Source organism: Furipterus horrens, unplaced genomic scaffold (assembly GCF_987537825.1).
Source record: "Furipterus horrens unplaced genomic scaffold, mFurHor1.1.pri manual_scaffold_2, whole genome shotgun sequence".
Lineage (NCBI taxonomy): Eukaryota > Metazoa > Chordata > Mammalia > Chiroptera > Furipteridae > Furipterus > Furipterus horrens.
Window position 1 is genome coordinate 2,603,443 of NW_028327172.1, and position 15,103 is coordinate 2,618,545.

General features: G+C 59.8%; 1 protein-coding gene across 5 annotated transcripts in view; it reads right to left on the bottom strand.

Moving 5' to 3' along the window:
- ANO1 (anoctamin 1) overlaps positions 1-15,103 on the bottom strand; it is a 128,547-nt gene that overhangs the window by 55,133 nt on the left and 58,311 nt on the right. For 4 of the 5 annotated variants that reach the window (XM_090257278.1, XM_090257271.1, XM_090257300.1 and 1 more), the window contains exons 2-3: positions 11,300-11,472; positions 4,876-5,208 (exon numbers count right to left, since the gene is read on the bottom strand). In XM_090257278.1, the coding sequence (XP_090113404.1) occupies positions 4,876-5,208; positions 11,300-11,472 (506 nt within the window). Of the gene's footprint in view, positions 1-4,875; positions 5,209-11,299; positions 11,473-11,835; positions 11,930-15,103 lie in introns of those variants that run through there. The other variant, XM_090257294.1, reaches the window with a different exon arrangement.

The window sequence follows — 15,103 nt, forward strand, 5'->3', positions numbered from 1 at the left end:
AGGGGAAGCCCGGTGCCATGGCTGTTCAGCCAGGAAGTGGCCGAGGGGTCCGAGACTGTGTGGGGGGCCCTGAGCCCACGGCTGCACCCGAAGCTTGATCTGGAAGCTGCCCCCATCCTCCCAGTCAGCTCCTTAAAAAAGGAGCAACCCCAGTAATGAAGATGCTGCCGAGGAGCCAGGCCGGCTCCGCGGGAGGAACCCCAAGCAGCCAGCCGGGCGCCCGCTGAACCCCGAACGGCGGCATGAAAGCAGGCAGACGTCAGGGGTGGCGGCGACCGCAGCCTTCACGGAGCTGCCAAAGCCGGGGTCAGGCCTGCCCTCGGGGCAGCGTGGGCCTTGGTCGCCCTGGCGCACACAGCCGGGATGGCCGTGTGTGGCCCCCGGCAATGACCCACAGACATAAATAACGTCCAGCGGGCTCTGAGGCTGAACTGGAAAAACGCTGATGGGTTTCAGTTGTGAGGAACAAGCTGGCCACACGCTGCGGCTGCCCGTGTCACGGGAACCCGGGACGCTGAGTCCACAGCTGTCGAAGGAGGGACGGGGTCGGGGGCGCTTTCCTTTAGATGGAACGCTGGGCCTCCTGCTTCCGTGACTCTTCCCTCCTGTCATTTCCCATCATGGGTGCTGTCCCGGGGGGTCTCTACATGGGACCGCTCTTGGACCTCTCATGTGTGAAATCATCTTTCAGGGATGTCCTCTAGATCAAGGTGCCAAAGGGTCACCTGGGGTCTCTGTCTTCCAGGGGTCTGGGCCCCTGTGAGTGCACAGTGCCTGGGTCGGAGTAGTGGGGACAGGGCGGATGGGGAACCCGTGGTCACAGCCTATGGGCCAACCTTTATCTGTCCTATACATGGGGGTATGAACAGCACTGTCCCTAAGTTTTCAGCTGCCAGCACGTTTCTTCCACATCCATCCCTCCCCTCCACAGGCCCTTGGCTCAGCACACCCAGGTCCAGGATCTGTGTCCGGCGACCTCTGGGCACCGCCCGTGGATCGGGGGGCGTGCGCGCTAGGGCCCTCCTCTGCGGGCGCGTCCGCTGGCACCTGTGGAAGGAGGCTGCACACTCCTCACGCTCCCGAGGGCGGTCCGGGGCAGCAGCCTCCCCGGGCCCTGGGAGCTGGTCGGAAACGCAGCCCAGGCCCACCCAGACCTGCTCCTCCGAGCCCACAGCCTGACAAGACCACAGGGCGGTCCGGTGCACGTCCTGGACCCGACCCCACCCTGCCGTGCGCCTTCACCCGCTGCCGGAACCCCTGTGTGTGCCGCCCCGCTCCTGCGGTCCCACAGTCTCAGCTGCTGTGCTGGAGTGAATGGTGTCACCAGAAAGTGATGTCCGTGACCTGGGTCCCTGTACCTGGGACGGAACAGGGCCTTGTTTGGAAATAGGGTCTTTGCAGATGTCGTCAAGTTCAGATAAAGTCATACTAAATGAGGGAGGGCCCTAAATCCGATGACCAGTGACATCTAAGAAGGGGAGATACACACAGAGGCAGAGACTGAAGTGTCGCGGCCTCAACCCAGGGACACCTGGAGACCCAGAGGCTGAAGAGGGAGGAAGGAGCCTCCCCCCGAGCCTTGGAGGGAAGCGGGGCCCTGAGACACCTCAATCCCAGACTCCCAGGCTTCAGAACTGGGGGAGAACACATCTGTATTCTTTTAGTCCCACCCCACCCCCCAGGTTTTGGTCATCTGTTACGGCCACCCCAGGATATTAACAATACGGCCCCCGCTGTGCCCCGAGCCAGGATGGTCTCCCCCATTACCATAGGGTGTCTTCACCACCCCAAACACCCTGACTCAGGGAAAAAGGCTAGCACGAAGGGGCCCCCTCTGCGGGGCTCACAGCCCACCCTGCTCAGGAGCACCACAGTGCAGCGCACCTGCCGGCCCCTCGAGGGGCAAAGGCAGATGACACCTGCGCCTCTGGTGACCTCTACCCGGCTGCCCGGACGTGGCCACGGAAGGCTGGGCCAGCAGACAGCTCAGGACGGGCTGCCAAGGCACCCAGGTGGTCTTGTATATCTGTCCCACTTCTTTCCCTTCAGCTCCCCCTTTCCCCTTTGCCTCCCCCCAGCCTTTAAAGCAGGGCCTCTCAATATTAGCCCCCAAGGGACATTTAGCAATGTTTGGGGACATTCTGGGTTGTGTGATGTGCGGATGCTACTGGCCAGAGAGAGGCCAGGGATGCTGCTAAATACCAGATGCCAACAGTGCAGGGGGTGAGAAACCTGCTTCAGAGCCCCACGGTGCCTCGTCTTTGGGTGTCACTGAGTGTCTGAGGATCTCACGGAGTCCATGGGTTTCTCTCCCCAGGAAAGTGAACATAAGCCCCAAGTTTAGCTTCCAACTGGGTAAGATTGCACAGTTGGGCTCTCTCGGGGCTGTCTTATTGCCCAAACTGCAAAGCCTCTTGGTCTTTGTAATTGGAGTGCCCCTGGGGACGGATTCATTAATGAGAGCTTCTCTCCCCCTGAAATAAACCCAGCGGCAGGGGCCGGCACACACCTCTGAAGCCGCCTGGGCTCCAGCCTTTGGCCTCCGCACAGATTCTGGTCCCCGTCTCGGGGACAGCAGGTGAGCGCACCAGATGAAGGCTTTTCTCAACACCCTGGGCCTGCCCCTCTCAGCTGAGAGCTCTGAAGTCCAGGCCCCTGTAAAATGCAGTTCATACTGGAGCGACCCCCACGGGGCAATGGTCCACTCTCACCTTCAGCTGTGTGGAAAATTTGAACTGTCTGGTCTACATCACCATAGCATTTTCATTTAAAAATGGCCAGCCAGTGGCTCAAAAGCCTCTTTTAGCCACAGAGCCAAATGATCAATGATGTTTTGGGGTCCCTTATTGGGAAAACTAGATCGTTTCTTGATGACGGTAACCAATGTCTTTATGTTTGCTTTTCATGTCTAGATCATGATGGCGAATACAAAGTTTTTAAGAAGATATGGCTCTCTTTTCTTCTCTGCCACGGGCACTGCTGTTTCCCTTCCCCTAGGAACAGTAACGTCTGAAAGAGCATTACTATCAGTCAGTGAGCACTGGCCACGTGCCAGACTCCGAGTTAGGCATTTTGCACCTCACGTACCAGAACGCGGTGACGTAAACACTATGTTTATCACCATGTGACACATGGTGAAACTGAGGCCCAAGCAGTTTAACACGCCTTGCAAAGAACAGGTGGAGGGTCTGGGATCAGGCCAGGGCCAGTGTGGATCACCAGACCTTTCAAGTGTGAGATTTCATAGCTGTGGTGACAGCAACAGTAAATCCCTTGGTTAACAGACAAGGCACACCTCGCAGTGAGCCCGAGATTGTGGCTCTCCGCACCCCACCCCTGCGACAGGCCTCTCCTCCCTTGCTGGAGCCTGTGAGCTCCTCTGGGCAGAAAGTGACGTGTTGAAGTAAGCCCTACATAGTAGCAGTATTGTTTCCACAAAGAACCACAGGGCCCACCGTCCGGAACAATGCAAAAAGTCAGCTTAAATGACGGCTCTCTTTGGAGTGGCTTCAGCACAGATCTGTGACGAAGGGAGCCACAGAACTTGGAAGGGCCAGCGCACACCTGTCTGCAGCTGCTGCCCGAAGTCAGGGACAGAGGCGCTCTGCAAACTTGTCAGGACCAAACCTTTGCTTCCCTATCGTCAAAAGCATTTTAAGGCCCCTCCCACGCCCTTGCAACGCCAACATCCCCGCAACGGAAGTCACCCACACCTGGCAGGCAGCCCGACCTCCAAAGGTAAACAAGACCTAGAAAGATGCTCCATGCTGAACATACTGGTCAGGGTGGAAAGCGGTGCCCTGTGCGTTTTCATTGCTTTCGGGGGACATCCTATGGACTTGTCACAAAACAGACAACATACTTTGGGCTCCCTAACTGACCCCCAAAGGCATGCTTATTGCTGGATCCAAAGCATTCATTACTGATTGTAGCTCTCATCAATAGCAAGTTGATACCAACTTTCATCTTGAACACTCCTGGGAGACTGCTAGCTTCCTAAGTTAACGTGCGGACGACTTGTTCTGTTCCTAATGTGTTGTACAGACCTTTGCTGATTCTCAGTTAATGACAATGACAGCTCTGCGGGCTAAGGCACCTGTCCTGAGCGTTCGTGGAAGGCAGGCTCCCAGGCACAGACAGATGATAGGGATAACAGGAGCACCAGCAACCAAGGACTGCTAAAGCCACCAAGGCAATCCTGCTTGCCAGGTGAGTCCACCTTTTGCTCTGCCCTTAGAAAGGTTCTCAGGCTTTGCTGGGGAGCAGGGCTCCAGAGTCGCCGGATTACGGAGCACCAGGTCCCCAGGAATCAGGCCAAACTCCTGATTGGGAGAACCTGAGTCTCTAAGAAGGGCCAACGTCAACCACCAGGAAGACTCCCAGGAAAGCGCCAGCCTCCGTCCCTTGATTGGGGCCCATCTGCCCAGGGAAGGAACTGACCAGGGCACCAAAGGCCTGCACCACACAGGTCATCGCTAGAAGGTCAGCCCTGCCCCAGAGCAGGTGTGGCCTGGAGGAGGGTGGTTTGGGGCTCCCCGAAGCCATCCGGAAGCCATTCCTACTCAACCTTAACAAGACTGGCGTTCTCACCCACCTTCCCTAAGAACAGGTTTAAAGCTAAGAGGACAGGACCCTCATCGCCTAGTGAACGCGGAACTGCACGCCCCGCCCACGATACGCCCCGCCCACAACACGCCCCGCCCACCCGACGCCCTGCCCGCCTATGCCCCGCCCACCAGAGGAGCCCAGGCACCGCGCCCACCGACGCCCCGCCCACCCGACGCGCCCAGGTACCACGCCCGCCCGGCGCCCCCAAGCACCACGCCCACCGAAGCCCCGCCCACCCGGCGCACCAATAAGAAGCGGGGCCCTTACCTCTTCGTCGCGCTCCAGCTCGAGACCCGCCTCCAGGAGGTTGCCCTCGTACTCTTCCCGGCGGAAGCGCTTGTCGTCCTCGTGGAAGTCCAGCGGGGGCTCCGGCCCGCCCGCGCCCTCGGGGCTCCCCTGCCCGGGCAGGGGCTGGTCCTGCCGGCTGCTGCGGGCGGCCGGCGCGGCGTCCTGGGGCTGGGCCCGCCTGGCCGGAGTCCTGCCGCCCGAGGGCCTCTTGTGATGGTACACGAGCACGTAGTCCACCTTGCGTTTGCCGTCGCGGAAGTACAGGCCATACTTGCACTTGGCGTCAGGGTCCACGGACAGCGAGTTCAGCAGCTGCGGGGGAAGGAGAGGAAGACCCACTCCCCGTCAGGTTCTCGGTGATGGGCCCTTGGAGGGAGCGCGTTTCAAACGGACCCCGTCATCCACTCGATCGATCGATCCCTCCGTCATTCAGGAAGCCCCCCAAGCGGGCAGGGGCTGGGGCGGCCGTGACCACAGCCCCCGGCCCTGCCTTCGTGCCGCTGACCCTCGAGAAGGCGACGCTCGTTGTCAGGACACGTGACGACGCCAGGCAGACCACCTCCCCTCGGGACGTCTGCTGGTTCCAGGAGTCGGAGCGGACTGGCCCAGAGGGACCAGGTGGTTTGCCAAAGGCGACCGGGGTCGACCCCAATAAGTGCTCTTCACACGGGGTCGCAGGCAGAGGCCCAGCGAGGTGGGGGCTTCCAAGGCCACAGGCCAGCCTTGACTCCCGTCTGCACACCCAGGGCGCTCCATCCCCCAGCGCTAACTGGGGCTCGAGGTGAAGCTCATTTTCGGCATGGAGTGAGGAAGGGGCCATGGGGGACAGTGGCCGAGCACCGGGCCAGGCCCTGCAGTCAGCCAGACCCGCTCTAAGTCTGGGCTTGGACCCTCTCGGTCTGTGAGGCCTGGGAGAGGTTCTCTACCTGCTCTGGGCCTCAGTATCCGTTTCTGTAAAATGGGGGGAATGAGACGAGCTGCCCGTGGCAGCCAGGAGGATGATCTGAGTTAAAGAATGCCTGTGCTGGGCAGATCTCCACCTAAGTCCCCGGCCAGGCACCTGCGGCCCATCCCGCCACCCTGCCCTTGATCCCGGTGCCATCGGCAGAGGCTCATTCTCGATATCTCAGGAATGTCACAGAAGTGCAGAGTCACAGTGAGCTGGCGGCTAAAGGTGGTTTCTCTTCTCCCGGCCGAGTGGACAGAACAGCCAGACCCGAAGGCTGCCCGGGGAATGAACCGCTGCCGGGCAGGGCAAGAATGCGGGGCACGGTCAGACCACGGCGGACACGCGATCTTGGGGGCGGGCAGGGCACAAGGGCACACGGCCCGCTGCCAGCGTCCTGGGCACTGCAGACTCCGCGTCTGTACCAGGCACTTATCCCTGTTTTCCAAACGGGGAGCTGTATCTCTAGAGCTGAGCCAGGTGCCATGTTCAGCCCCCACCGGCCTGGCTGCTCGTCCTCATGTCCTGCCTGCGCCACCTCCCCCAGCTTCGTCCCCTCACCCGCCCCACAAACACACACACACTGGGGTCAGAACATCCTCACACCCATGGCACGTGCTGCGCTCCCTACCTGCACGCCCTCCCTTCCTTCTCCATGCTTCATAATTCTACCTGGCTTCCTGGGCATGGGACAAGTACCCTGTCCTCTGTGGTCTGGGGGTCCCTGTCCACTCCAGCCTGTGCATGTCTCGTGCCGGGACTGCCTTGGGACCTCCCATTCAGGAACTCTTAACTCACAGGGGCCTCTAGCTGGGTGGCAGGGTGCCCGAGGCCAGGCCAGGAACTGCCCCCAACACACCTCCATCCAGAGCCTGCTATGCACACGAGGGACTTGGCACCTGAGTGGGCCCCCAAATACCCGTGGTTGGCTGGAATAATCGCTCCTACTAAACAAGGTGGACAAACTCTTCGGGAATGGGAAAGAAATTCAGGGGGGCCCACCCACGAAGCCAGCGGGCACAGAAATAACCCCAGGGAGCGGCTCCCAAATCGACACCAGCGTGAGACAGGAGGACTCGGTCCACTGGGGCATGACCGAGGACCCCCAAGGCCTGACAGTCTGGGGAGCACAGAAACCCCAAACATCTCCTCCCACCCAGGCAGAGGCAGCATGGAGGCCCAGTCAAGTGGGTGTCCCCCTGCCTGAGTTCAAAGACCAGCTCTGCCACTACCCGGGCACAGTCTCAACTCTGTCCTCTGGATCTTTCTTTGTAAAGTGAGGGCCGGGGAACAAGACCTCCCTCATCTGATATGACCTTTCCTCAAAGTGTCTTTGCAAGGATTAAACGTGTTAATATATGTAAAGCGTTTACAATAGGTCCTCCCGTATGGTGAACCGGCAACAGAAGTTTGTTCTAATTGGGGAGAGAGAGACAGCACAAAGCACTAGGGGAGGACAGGGGAAAACAATCTCATTGTCAAAGGGGTCCACAAGTGGGAGATGGTGGCAGAGCCAAATCTAGACTTTAAAGTTATCGAAGGGAGCTGGATGCACTGCCATGACATGCAGGAGGCAGCACCCAGCACTGGGGTGAGAGTCCTGATTCTGTCCCCAGACCTCCCAGACCTGGCACTCATTTGTGCTCTCAGGGACTTGCTTGTTTTTTTTTTTTTTTTTTTTTTGCGTCTTAACTATAAAATGGGGACGATTCTACCTGAATAAGGGTGAGGGGTTAGCAACGTTTAAACAGAAAGTATGGACTCTCTTCCTACAATACTTGATGTGGGCTGGGAGGCCCCATGGAGAGCAATTCTGAGATGGGCTTAGAAGGATTGGGGGAGGTGGCCTCACTGTGACAAGCAGAGAGGCTGCCGTGGTGACCTTGTGACTCTACTGGGCCCTTCCATGGAGCAGTGGAGTGGGTGCTTTTGGGGTGCAGGACAGGACAGAAAGGCAGATTTCACAGCAGTGTGAGGATGTAGGTTAGACTGGATGCATGACCTCCCATTCTGGAAAGCTCTAGAATGTTCTCCATTCCCATTCTCAAGGAAGAGGTGGGTGAGTCCGCAGGGCACTGAGGTTGCACGGGTGCTGGTGGAGCAAATGGATGACGAAGGCTTGGGTGTTGCACACTGTTACTGGTGGGTTCCGCAGATGAGCTGAGGCCCAGCCAGGCCAGCAGCTTAAACAGGACACTCCCCAGCGCTAAGCCTGTTTCCTTATCAGTGAGATGGGGACAAACTCAACAGAGGCCACAGGTTTCTTATGAGGACAAAGTATGATCGATGGGAGGCTTGAAAGTATTTTGAAGATCAACCCCACCCCCCGCATATTTGGGGGGAAGTACTCCCAGGAGGAGCTTCCCCAAGGAAGACAGAAAAATGGTGGATGAGAGATGGCCCCCTGAGGATCTGTGGGAAGCTGTCAGGGGACAAAGGTCCTGCACAGCAGGAGTGCCCTGTCCCAAGCACCACACACAGTCAGTGAGACGGCAGGCCACATCTGGGCCACACCTGCTCCTCAGACTCCGGTCCCAGACCCTGAGAACTGCAGCCCTGCGTCCGCACTGGGACCACATGCCTTCATTTATTTGCCCTCTGACCTGGACTGGCCTCTAGGAGCCGAATTCACCCATTTGTGTGAAATAGTCAAAGTCTCAATGACCATTGCAGGAGAATCTCCTACACTCGCTTTTTATTTTTTCTGAAAATGAGGAAAATGGAATCAGTGACCTGCCAAGTTTCTTTCGGTTTTGGATTTCAGATCCAAGGGGAACGCCACTCTGAACTTCTTTTTATTCCAGAAAACATTTTCAATTTCAAAAAAAAAAAAAAAAAGTTAAAACCAGTAGCACTATCTATCAATTTCTGATGATCGGGCAACTTCTATAATCTATAAACAGATCACCTCCCATTGCAGATAAGCAGGGAAGCGCTGTTATCTCGTGGGCAGGCAGATTCCTGCGTCAGGTGCCTCTCGGGGTGTCTGGGCTTGTTGGGCCCGCAGACAGGGCCACTCAGCCATCAGTTTGCAGGGAGAGGGTGGGAACACTCAGAGAGGAACACAAAGACCGTGTCATGAAAAAAATTGCACCCAGCTCAGCCTCTAGCTTTTGAGTCATTTCTTACACCTCTTTGTATGGAGAAAGTAAAGTGTCTTTGACCCTTGAATTTGGGAATGAGAGAGCGGCAAGGCGCGGAGTCCTGAACGGGGCGGGCTTATTCTGGCGATTTAAATTAGGCCAACGCCGAAGGTATGGAGTGCACGTCTGGGAACCGGAGAGGAACTTTCTGAACAGCAGCTCACGCCCTCTGGCCTTGGCATGCACAAAGCCACTGTCACTGGGTGACTCAAGATAACCACTGAGCAACAAGGATTGGCTTCAGCTGTGCCAGGGATGCCCTAGGAGGCTCCCACCACGCTGCCTGCCTGCGCACAGGCCCCGCCCCCAGCTGCTGCTCCCAGCCCGTCTGCAGCCACCTGTCCTACAGTCAGGGCCCGGGTTCACAGCCCTTGAGCCCGGGACACTGAGAGGTGTGTGCACAGCAAGAGTCAGCAGACTGACTGCGCTCGTCTGTGTGTTTCCAGACTGTGGAAACCTCGCAGGAAGGGCCCAGCTGCCTCTGCAGACCGGGACTCTCGCTGGGGTTGGGGGGAGGCAGTTTCTGGATGTGGGTAAGCAAAGAGGAGTCCCTGAGCTAAGACTGAAGAGCCAGGGCCCCTTGGGTTAAGGGCCCCGCTTCTTATTTCAAGCAGAGTCTGGTCTACCTCTGGACAGTCTGTCTCTCGCCAGGTCCCTGAATGCCGCCACCCCCTCCCACCTCCTCACTGGGGCTCTACATTCCCGCCTCTGGGACTTCCGTTATTCTGGCTCTTTGTCTGAGCCCCCCGCCCGCCCCCCTCCCCAAGTACAGGCATAACTAGCTTCTCTGGAATGCCCATTCCTTCAGGAGGCCACCTGCTTTCTCCTCTCGGCCCTTCCCGGCTCTCTCCTCCCAGTCGCTGGGGGACTGGGAACAGCCCCGCAGTCCCCACTTCCTGTCAGTTTCCTCATCTGGAGTAACAGCACCTGCCTTGGACGGTGGTTGTGTGAGTCTGAGGAGCTGGTGTGCAGCGGCGGGCCCAGAGCTGCGGAAATGTCCCTTGCCCCTGTCCTGGGTCATGTTCCATCCCTGCTCCTTAGGCCCCAGATGGGCGCAGCTTCCCAGTCTCAGTCCCTGTGGGGGTGCCCAGGACACAGCGCCGCGTGGCACAGCGCAGGCACACAGTGTTTACTGAAACGGCGACCCTGACGCTCTCAAGGCCAGGGGCCCTCGTCACTGGCAGACCCCCTCCCCCTCCCCCAACACTGACTCCCAAGGCTGCCGGGGCCTCAGTGCAAGCCTGGCTGCAGAGGAGCCCCAGAATGACCACAGGGAGCCCCAGCTGTGACCCCAGGGGGTGTAAGGCCTTCTGATCTCTGCCCTGCGGGGATCCCGCCTGCCAGGCCCCTCCCTAGATGCCGGTGTCCAGCCCTGAGGCTATAGGCAGGCCTGGGCGATGCTGGGCTGGGCCAGCGCAAAGCACTGGGCCCCGGGGCGTTGGCCTCGCCTGGGGAGGGGCCTGGCTCGGGGGGAAGGGGAGTCTGTTCTCTGAGGAGTCAGGAGCCCGGCCCCCCACCCCCCCCAACTGAAACCATCAATCTCAGACTTCCCTACTCCGGCAAACTTTGTTTTAACGGTAAGACATTTCCCTCCAGGGCGAATTCTGCCCGCCAGGGTTCCCTACCACAGCTGGGTCCAGACCTGGAGAGAGTGGTGGGGGCAGCGGGGACCCCAAAGAGGTCCCCAACCACGTGCCCGGCTCAGCGCGGGCCCACGCGTCGGGGCGACCACCCCGGCTGGGCACGGGAACCAGCACGGAAAGAATGGGAAGAAGTGTCAGCCCAGCAGAGCCCGCCTGCTGCCGGGGGCGTTGGGAGTTCCCGTTCCGGCGGCGCGCCCTGGGAACTCCGCGCGCCCCGGGCAGGTGAGGGAGGCGCCGGCGGGTCGCTGGCCCGAGGGGCGCAGCTGTCGCCAGAGGGTGGCGGCGCGGTGGGGCCCGGAGGCTGCCACCTCCCTTCAGCGAGGCGGCCCCCCCAACCCCCACCTCGGCCGCCCCAACCAACACCAACAGGAAGGGACTGTCCCATCCAGGGCCCCGGCCGGGCTCCCGGGCTTGGGCTCCGGCCCGGAGCGGAGCGACTGCGAGCCGAGCCGCGGAGCCCCAGGTGCCCGGGCGAGGGGCGCCGCGTCCCGGACCCGCAGACCGCAGACCGTGTGCGTGCAGGCGGCCGCTCCCCACGTGCGCGGGGGGCGCCCGGCACGCGCGCTGAGCCCCGCGAGGCCGGCACCCCCCCCCACCCCCGTGCCGCCGCGCGCCCCGGGCGCCGCGCAGGTGCGCGGCCCTCCCGCCCGGCCGCGGCCGCCCGCACTCACCGTGCCTTCGGAGGGCAGGTAGCCGATGTCCTCGATGGCACAGATGTTGACGATGTGGACGCTGCGGTCCTCGGCCGGGAGCGTCGAGTACTTCTCGTTGACCCTCATCGCGGCTGCCTGTGCGCCGGGACCGCCGGGCGGCGCGCCCTCCCCATCCACGGCCCCGGCGGCCTCTGCAAGCGGACACGGCAGCGTTCGCGGCGCGCTCGCTCGCCCGCAGGGGGCCGGGCCTCCTGCTCCGCCCGCCGCCCTCGGCCGCCCGCCGCCCCGCGCCCCGCGCGCCCACCCCGCCGGGCCTGGGGCCGCCCGCGCTGCTCGCTTTTCCCGAAAGAGAGATGTAAGCGCTCCGCGCCCGCTCGGGGCAGGGGCGGCGGCCGCGGGTCAGATTTTCCGTAGAAACTTGAACACAGGAAGAAAGGACTGCGTTCCTGCGGGCCCCCTCCAAGTCTTATTTTTATCCGGGGAGAGTGCCCCTTGGATTTTTTTGAAGGTGGCCAAGGTTTCATATTTGGGAGGAAACTCCCAGCAGCCCCCACCTTAAAGAAAAGTCTCCAAACGTCGCACTTCTGTGTCAGGTCGCCTTGCAGGGGAGAGACGCTTCTGAGAGTGAAGTCAGGAATGTACTGCCTGCCCCTTCCCCCTCCACCCGCTGGCAGATCCCTGCTGTCACTCAGTCTCACCTCCTCCGGGGAGCCTCCCCAGCTTTCTGCAGGCCCGCCCTCCTCAACTCGTCCCGGCCCCTGTGTGTCTCCCTCATCTCCCCCGAGGCCCCTGATGTTGCTGGTGGCCCCCATTTTATGGAATGCTAAGAAGTCTGTGACCAGCGCGAGCAGAGTCCCTTACATGGTTCATCTCTCCTGACTCCCACAGCCTGTCCTCACGTTGCAGAAGGGGAAGGGGCTCTAAGGCCAAGAAAGGGGAGTGGGGTTTACGCCCCGTTGCCTGAACTCCTTACGTGACTCTCTACTGCCTCCCTCAGGGAGGGACAGTGATTCTGATTATTTTGATCACTCTCCTCCCAGGACTGGCGGGCGCCTGACACATAGTAGGTGCTCTCAGGACAGGTTTCTAATCCTCTATTAAAAGGAGGAGGACAGGGGTCTCTAGGGGCAGCCACACCCAGGTTTAGCCTCCAGGGGCCACACTGGCAACCCTACCCAGTGGGAATTAAGTCTCCCTTTTCCTCTGCCTCCCTACCTCCTGCTAGTTCCTCAAGTTGTGTGCCAATGCCTCCTCCTCCAGGAAGCTGTCCTAGATTGATCCTCACCCAAACACAAGCCACAGAACCTGCCTGTACCTCAACTACAGCACTTCCTTTCTTTCCTCCACCTCATTTTACAGAGGGTTCACACAGTTGGCCCTCAATAACTGCTTGATGAATGGCCGATGGGGAACATTCAGGGCCTACAGAAGTAGTTATAAAGCTGCCTTTTATGACATCACTGGCAAGCCAAAGATGGGTTCTGGAATCGGACAGGATGGGGAGGGGGAGACGGGATGGAGTCGGGTTCCAGCTCTGGCACTTCCCAGCCCCATACCTAGGCTGAGCCTCCTCAGCCTCACAGAGCCTCTGTCTTCTCCCATGAGCCTCCAGAGTGTGTGAAGCTGCAGCTCCGTGCCAGGCCCCAGGACAGGCTGGGCAGTGGTGGCTGCTGGTACGACTGCTGTCATCTCGTCATTGTTGTGACCCCTCCTTCCCACCTCTCCCCCTCCTTTAGGTCCAAGTCTGTGAGCTTCTTGAACTTGGAGAGGTGCAGGAAGGTTACCCTGTCCCTGGGCTGGCCTTGCCAACAGGTGCTGAGCGGCCCTAAAGGACCCTTTGTCTGCGCCTTGGACAGGGGCGACAGGTTTGGAGGAGAGTGAGAGGCTGGCCCAGTCCCCGCCGGAAACAGCACTCCACGGTCTCTGCCATGCCAGGGAGACCTCGCCCCTAAAAGTTCACGGATTTTAGAGCAGGGAAGTCCCAGGGGATTATGTAACTCCATCCTCTTGCCCTTGTTGGCAAACGGCCACGGCTGCGTAACCCTCCCACCATCTTTCTCAATTTATTTTCAAGTCCTAAGGGTCGCGCAGAAGTCTGCGAGGTGTAACTTGTGAAAGAGAGTAAATACGCGATGCCTTGGTTCCGGGGACACTGGCATTCCCAAAAGTTTGGAAAGGGAAACCTGACTTCTGACCATGAGAGCATGCTGAGCCCTCTGGAAGGGGGGGTGGGTGACAAGGTGGGGGACAGTGTCTTAGGCACGGCGGCCCCCTCCTTCCTCCTGGGACAGTGCCGCTGTGGCCTGCCAGGACGCTGTGCCCCACCTCTGTGCCCGTGGTTTGTGCCTCAGCCAGATGCTCACGACGTCTGCTGGCCTGGACAGCGTCCTCCTTGGCCACCTGATCGCAGATTTCCTTGCCTTGCCCTCTCCCTCATCCTGCTCCCTCTCAGCCCCCTCCCATCTCCCCGGGCATACAGTGTGGAGGTGCTTCAGTTTCACCTCCTCGGCTGTGCCCAGAAAGGACACCTTGCCCTCTGCTCTGCCTAGCGACACACGTCTGAGTCTGAGCGCTCACCTGGACGGCAGGGGCCAGGTGCACAGAGCAGGCGGGTGGCCAGCAAGGATCAGTTCCCTTCCCATACCATTGATAGTCGGGGGGGGGGGGTGCGGTTCTTGGATCTCGGGGTGTCAGGGACCAGCAACAAATAAAAACAACAATCCACCCAGACCCCATCGGGAGGGCCGATGGAATTCTTCCATGTTGCGATATCTTCCCAGTTAGAGGACCTGAAAGGGCAGGGACCTCAGCTGTCTCTCGTGGGCCACCTTGCTGGGGTTCTGTCTCTCCTCCGACCGACAGGCCCCTCTAGATAAACCGGTGGGTTAGTTTTGCATTTTCTGCTGCTTGACTCAGGGATTCTCCTCATTTCAAATCCCAAAGGGACAGACTGCAGCAGTGGGATGAACTCCCGGCTCGTGAACGAGTAAAAACCCATTTCATTAAACCGCGCACTCGATTATGGGCAGTTCCAGGCTTGACAGCTCTCCCTGGTTGGTCGCCATGTGGCCCTTTCATGTCACTGCGATATCACCCACCATCAGGCATTCACATCCTTGCTGACATTTTAATACCCGGAGTATAGGCGCAAAGTGACAAGGGACGCGGGAGATGACTGAGGAGGGTCGGGCTCCCTTTCCAACCCTGTTTTGTTTCTGACACCAGCTTCACCTCCTCGGCTGTGCCCTAGGAAGGCCACCTTGCTCTCTGCTCTGCCGAGCGACCCATGTCTGAGCCTGAGCGCTCACCTGGCCGTCTGCACCTCAGGGAAAAGGCGAGCCTACCAGGCTCCGCACAGCGCGGCAGAGCTAGGCCCTGTGACCCCTGCCCGGCAGCGGTGGTCCGGGTCAGGGTTTATTCCAGGGGGTCTTCTCGACCTTGGCACTGTCGGCTTCGGGGCTTGGTCAGTCCTCGTCCTGGGGGTGGGCTCAGCAGCATTCCTTCTGGGCCACCACATGCAGGTAGCGCCTCCTTCTCCCAGTGGGACAACAAAAAACATCTCCAGACACAGTCACGTCCCCTGGGGGCAATGGCTCCCGTTTGCAGTCTCAGGGAAGACCTGGGGGGCTGATCTTATCACCCCACATTTCTCAGATGAGAACGTGGAGGCCTGGGAAGTGCTTGAGCTACATCAGCCCAGAGGGCCCGGCTCATTCCACGCATTCAGCACAGGCTCCTGCACATACAGCCGGACACAGACGATGCGGGAGCAGATCTGGTTGGTTCTCACGGAATGCACAGATGCCCCCAAGGCTGCCCCAG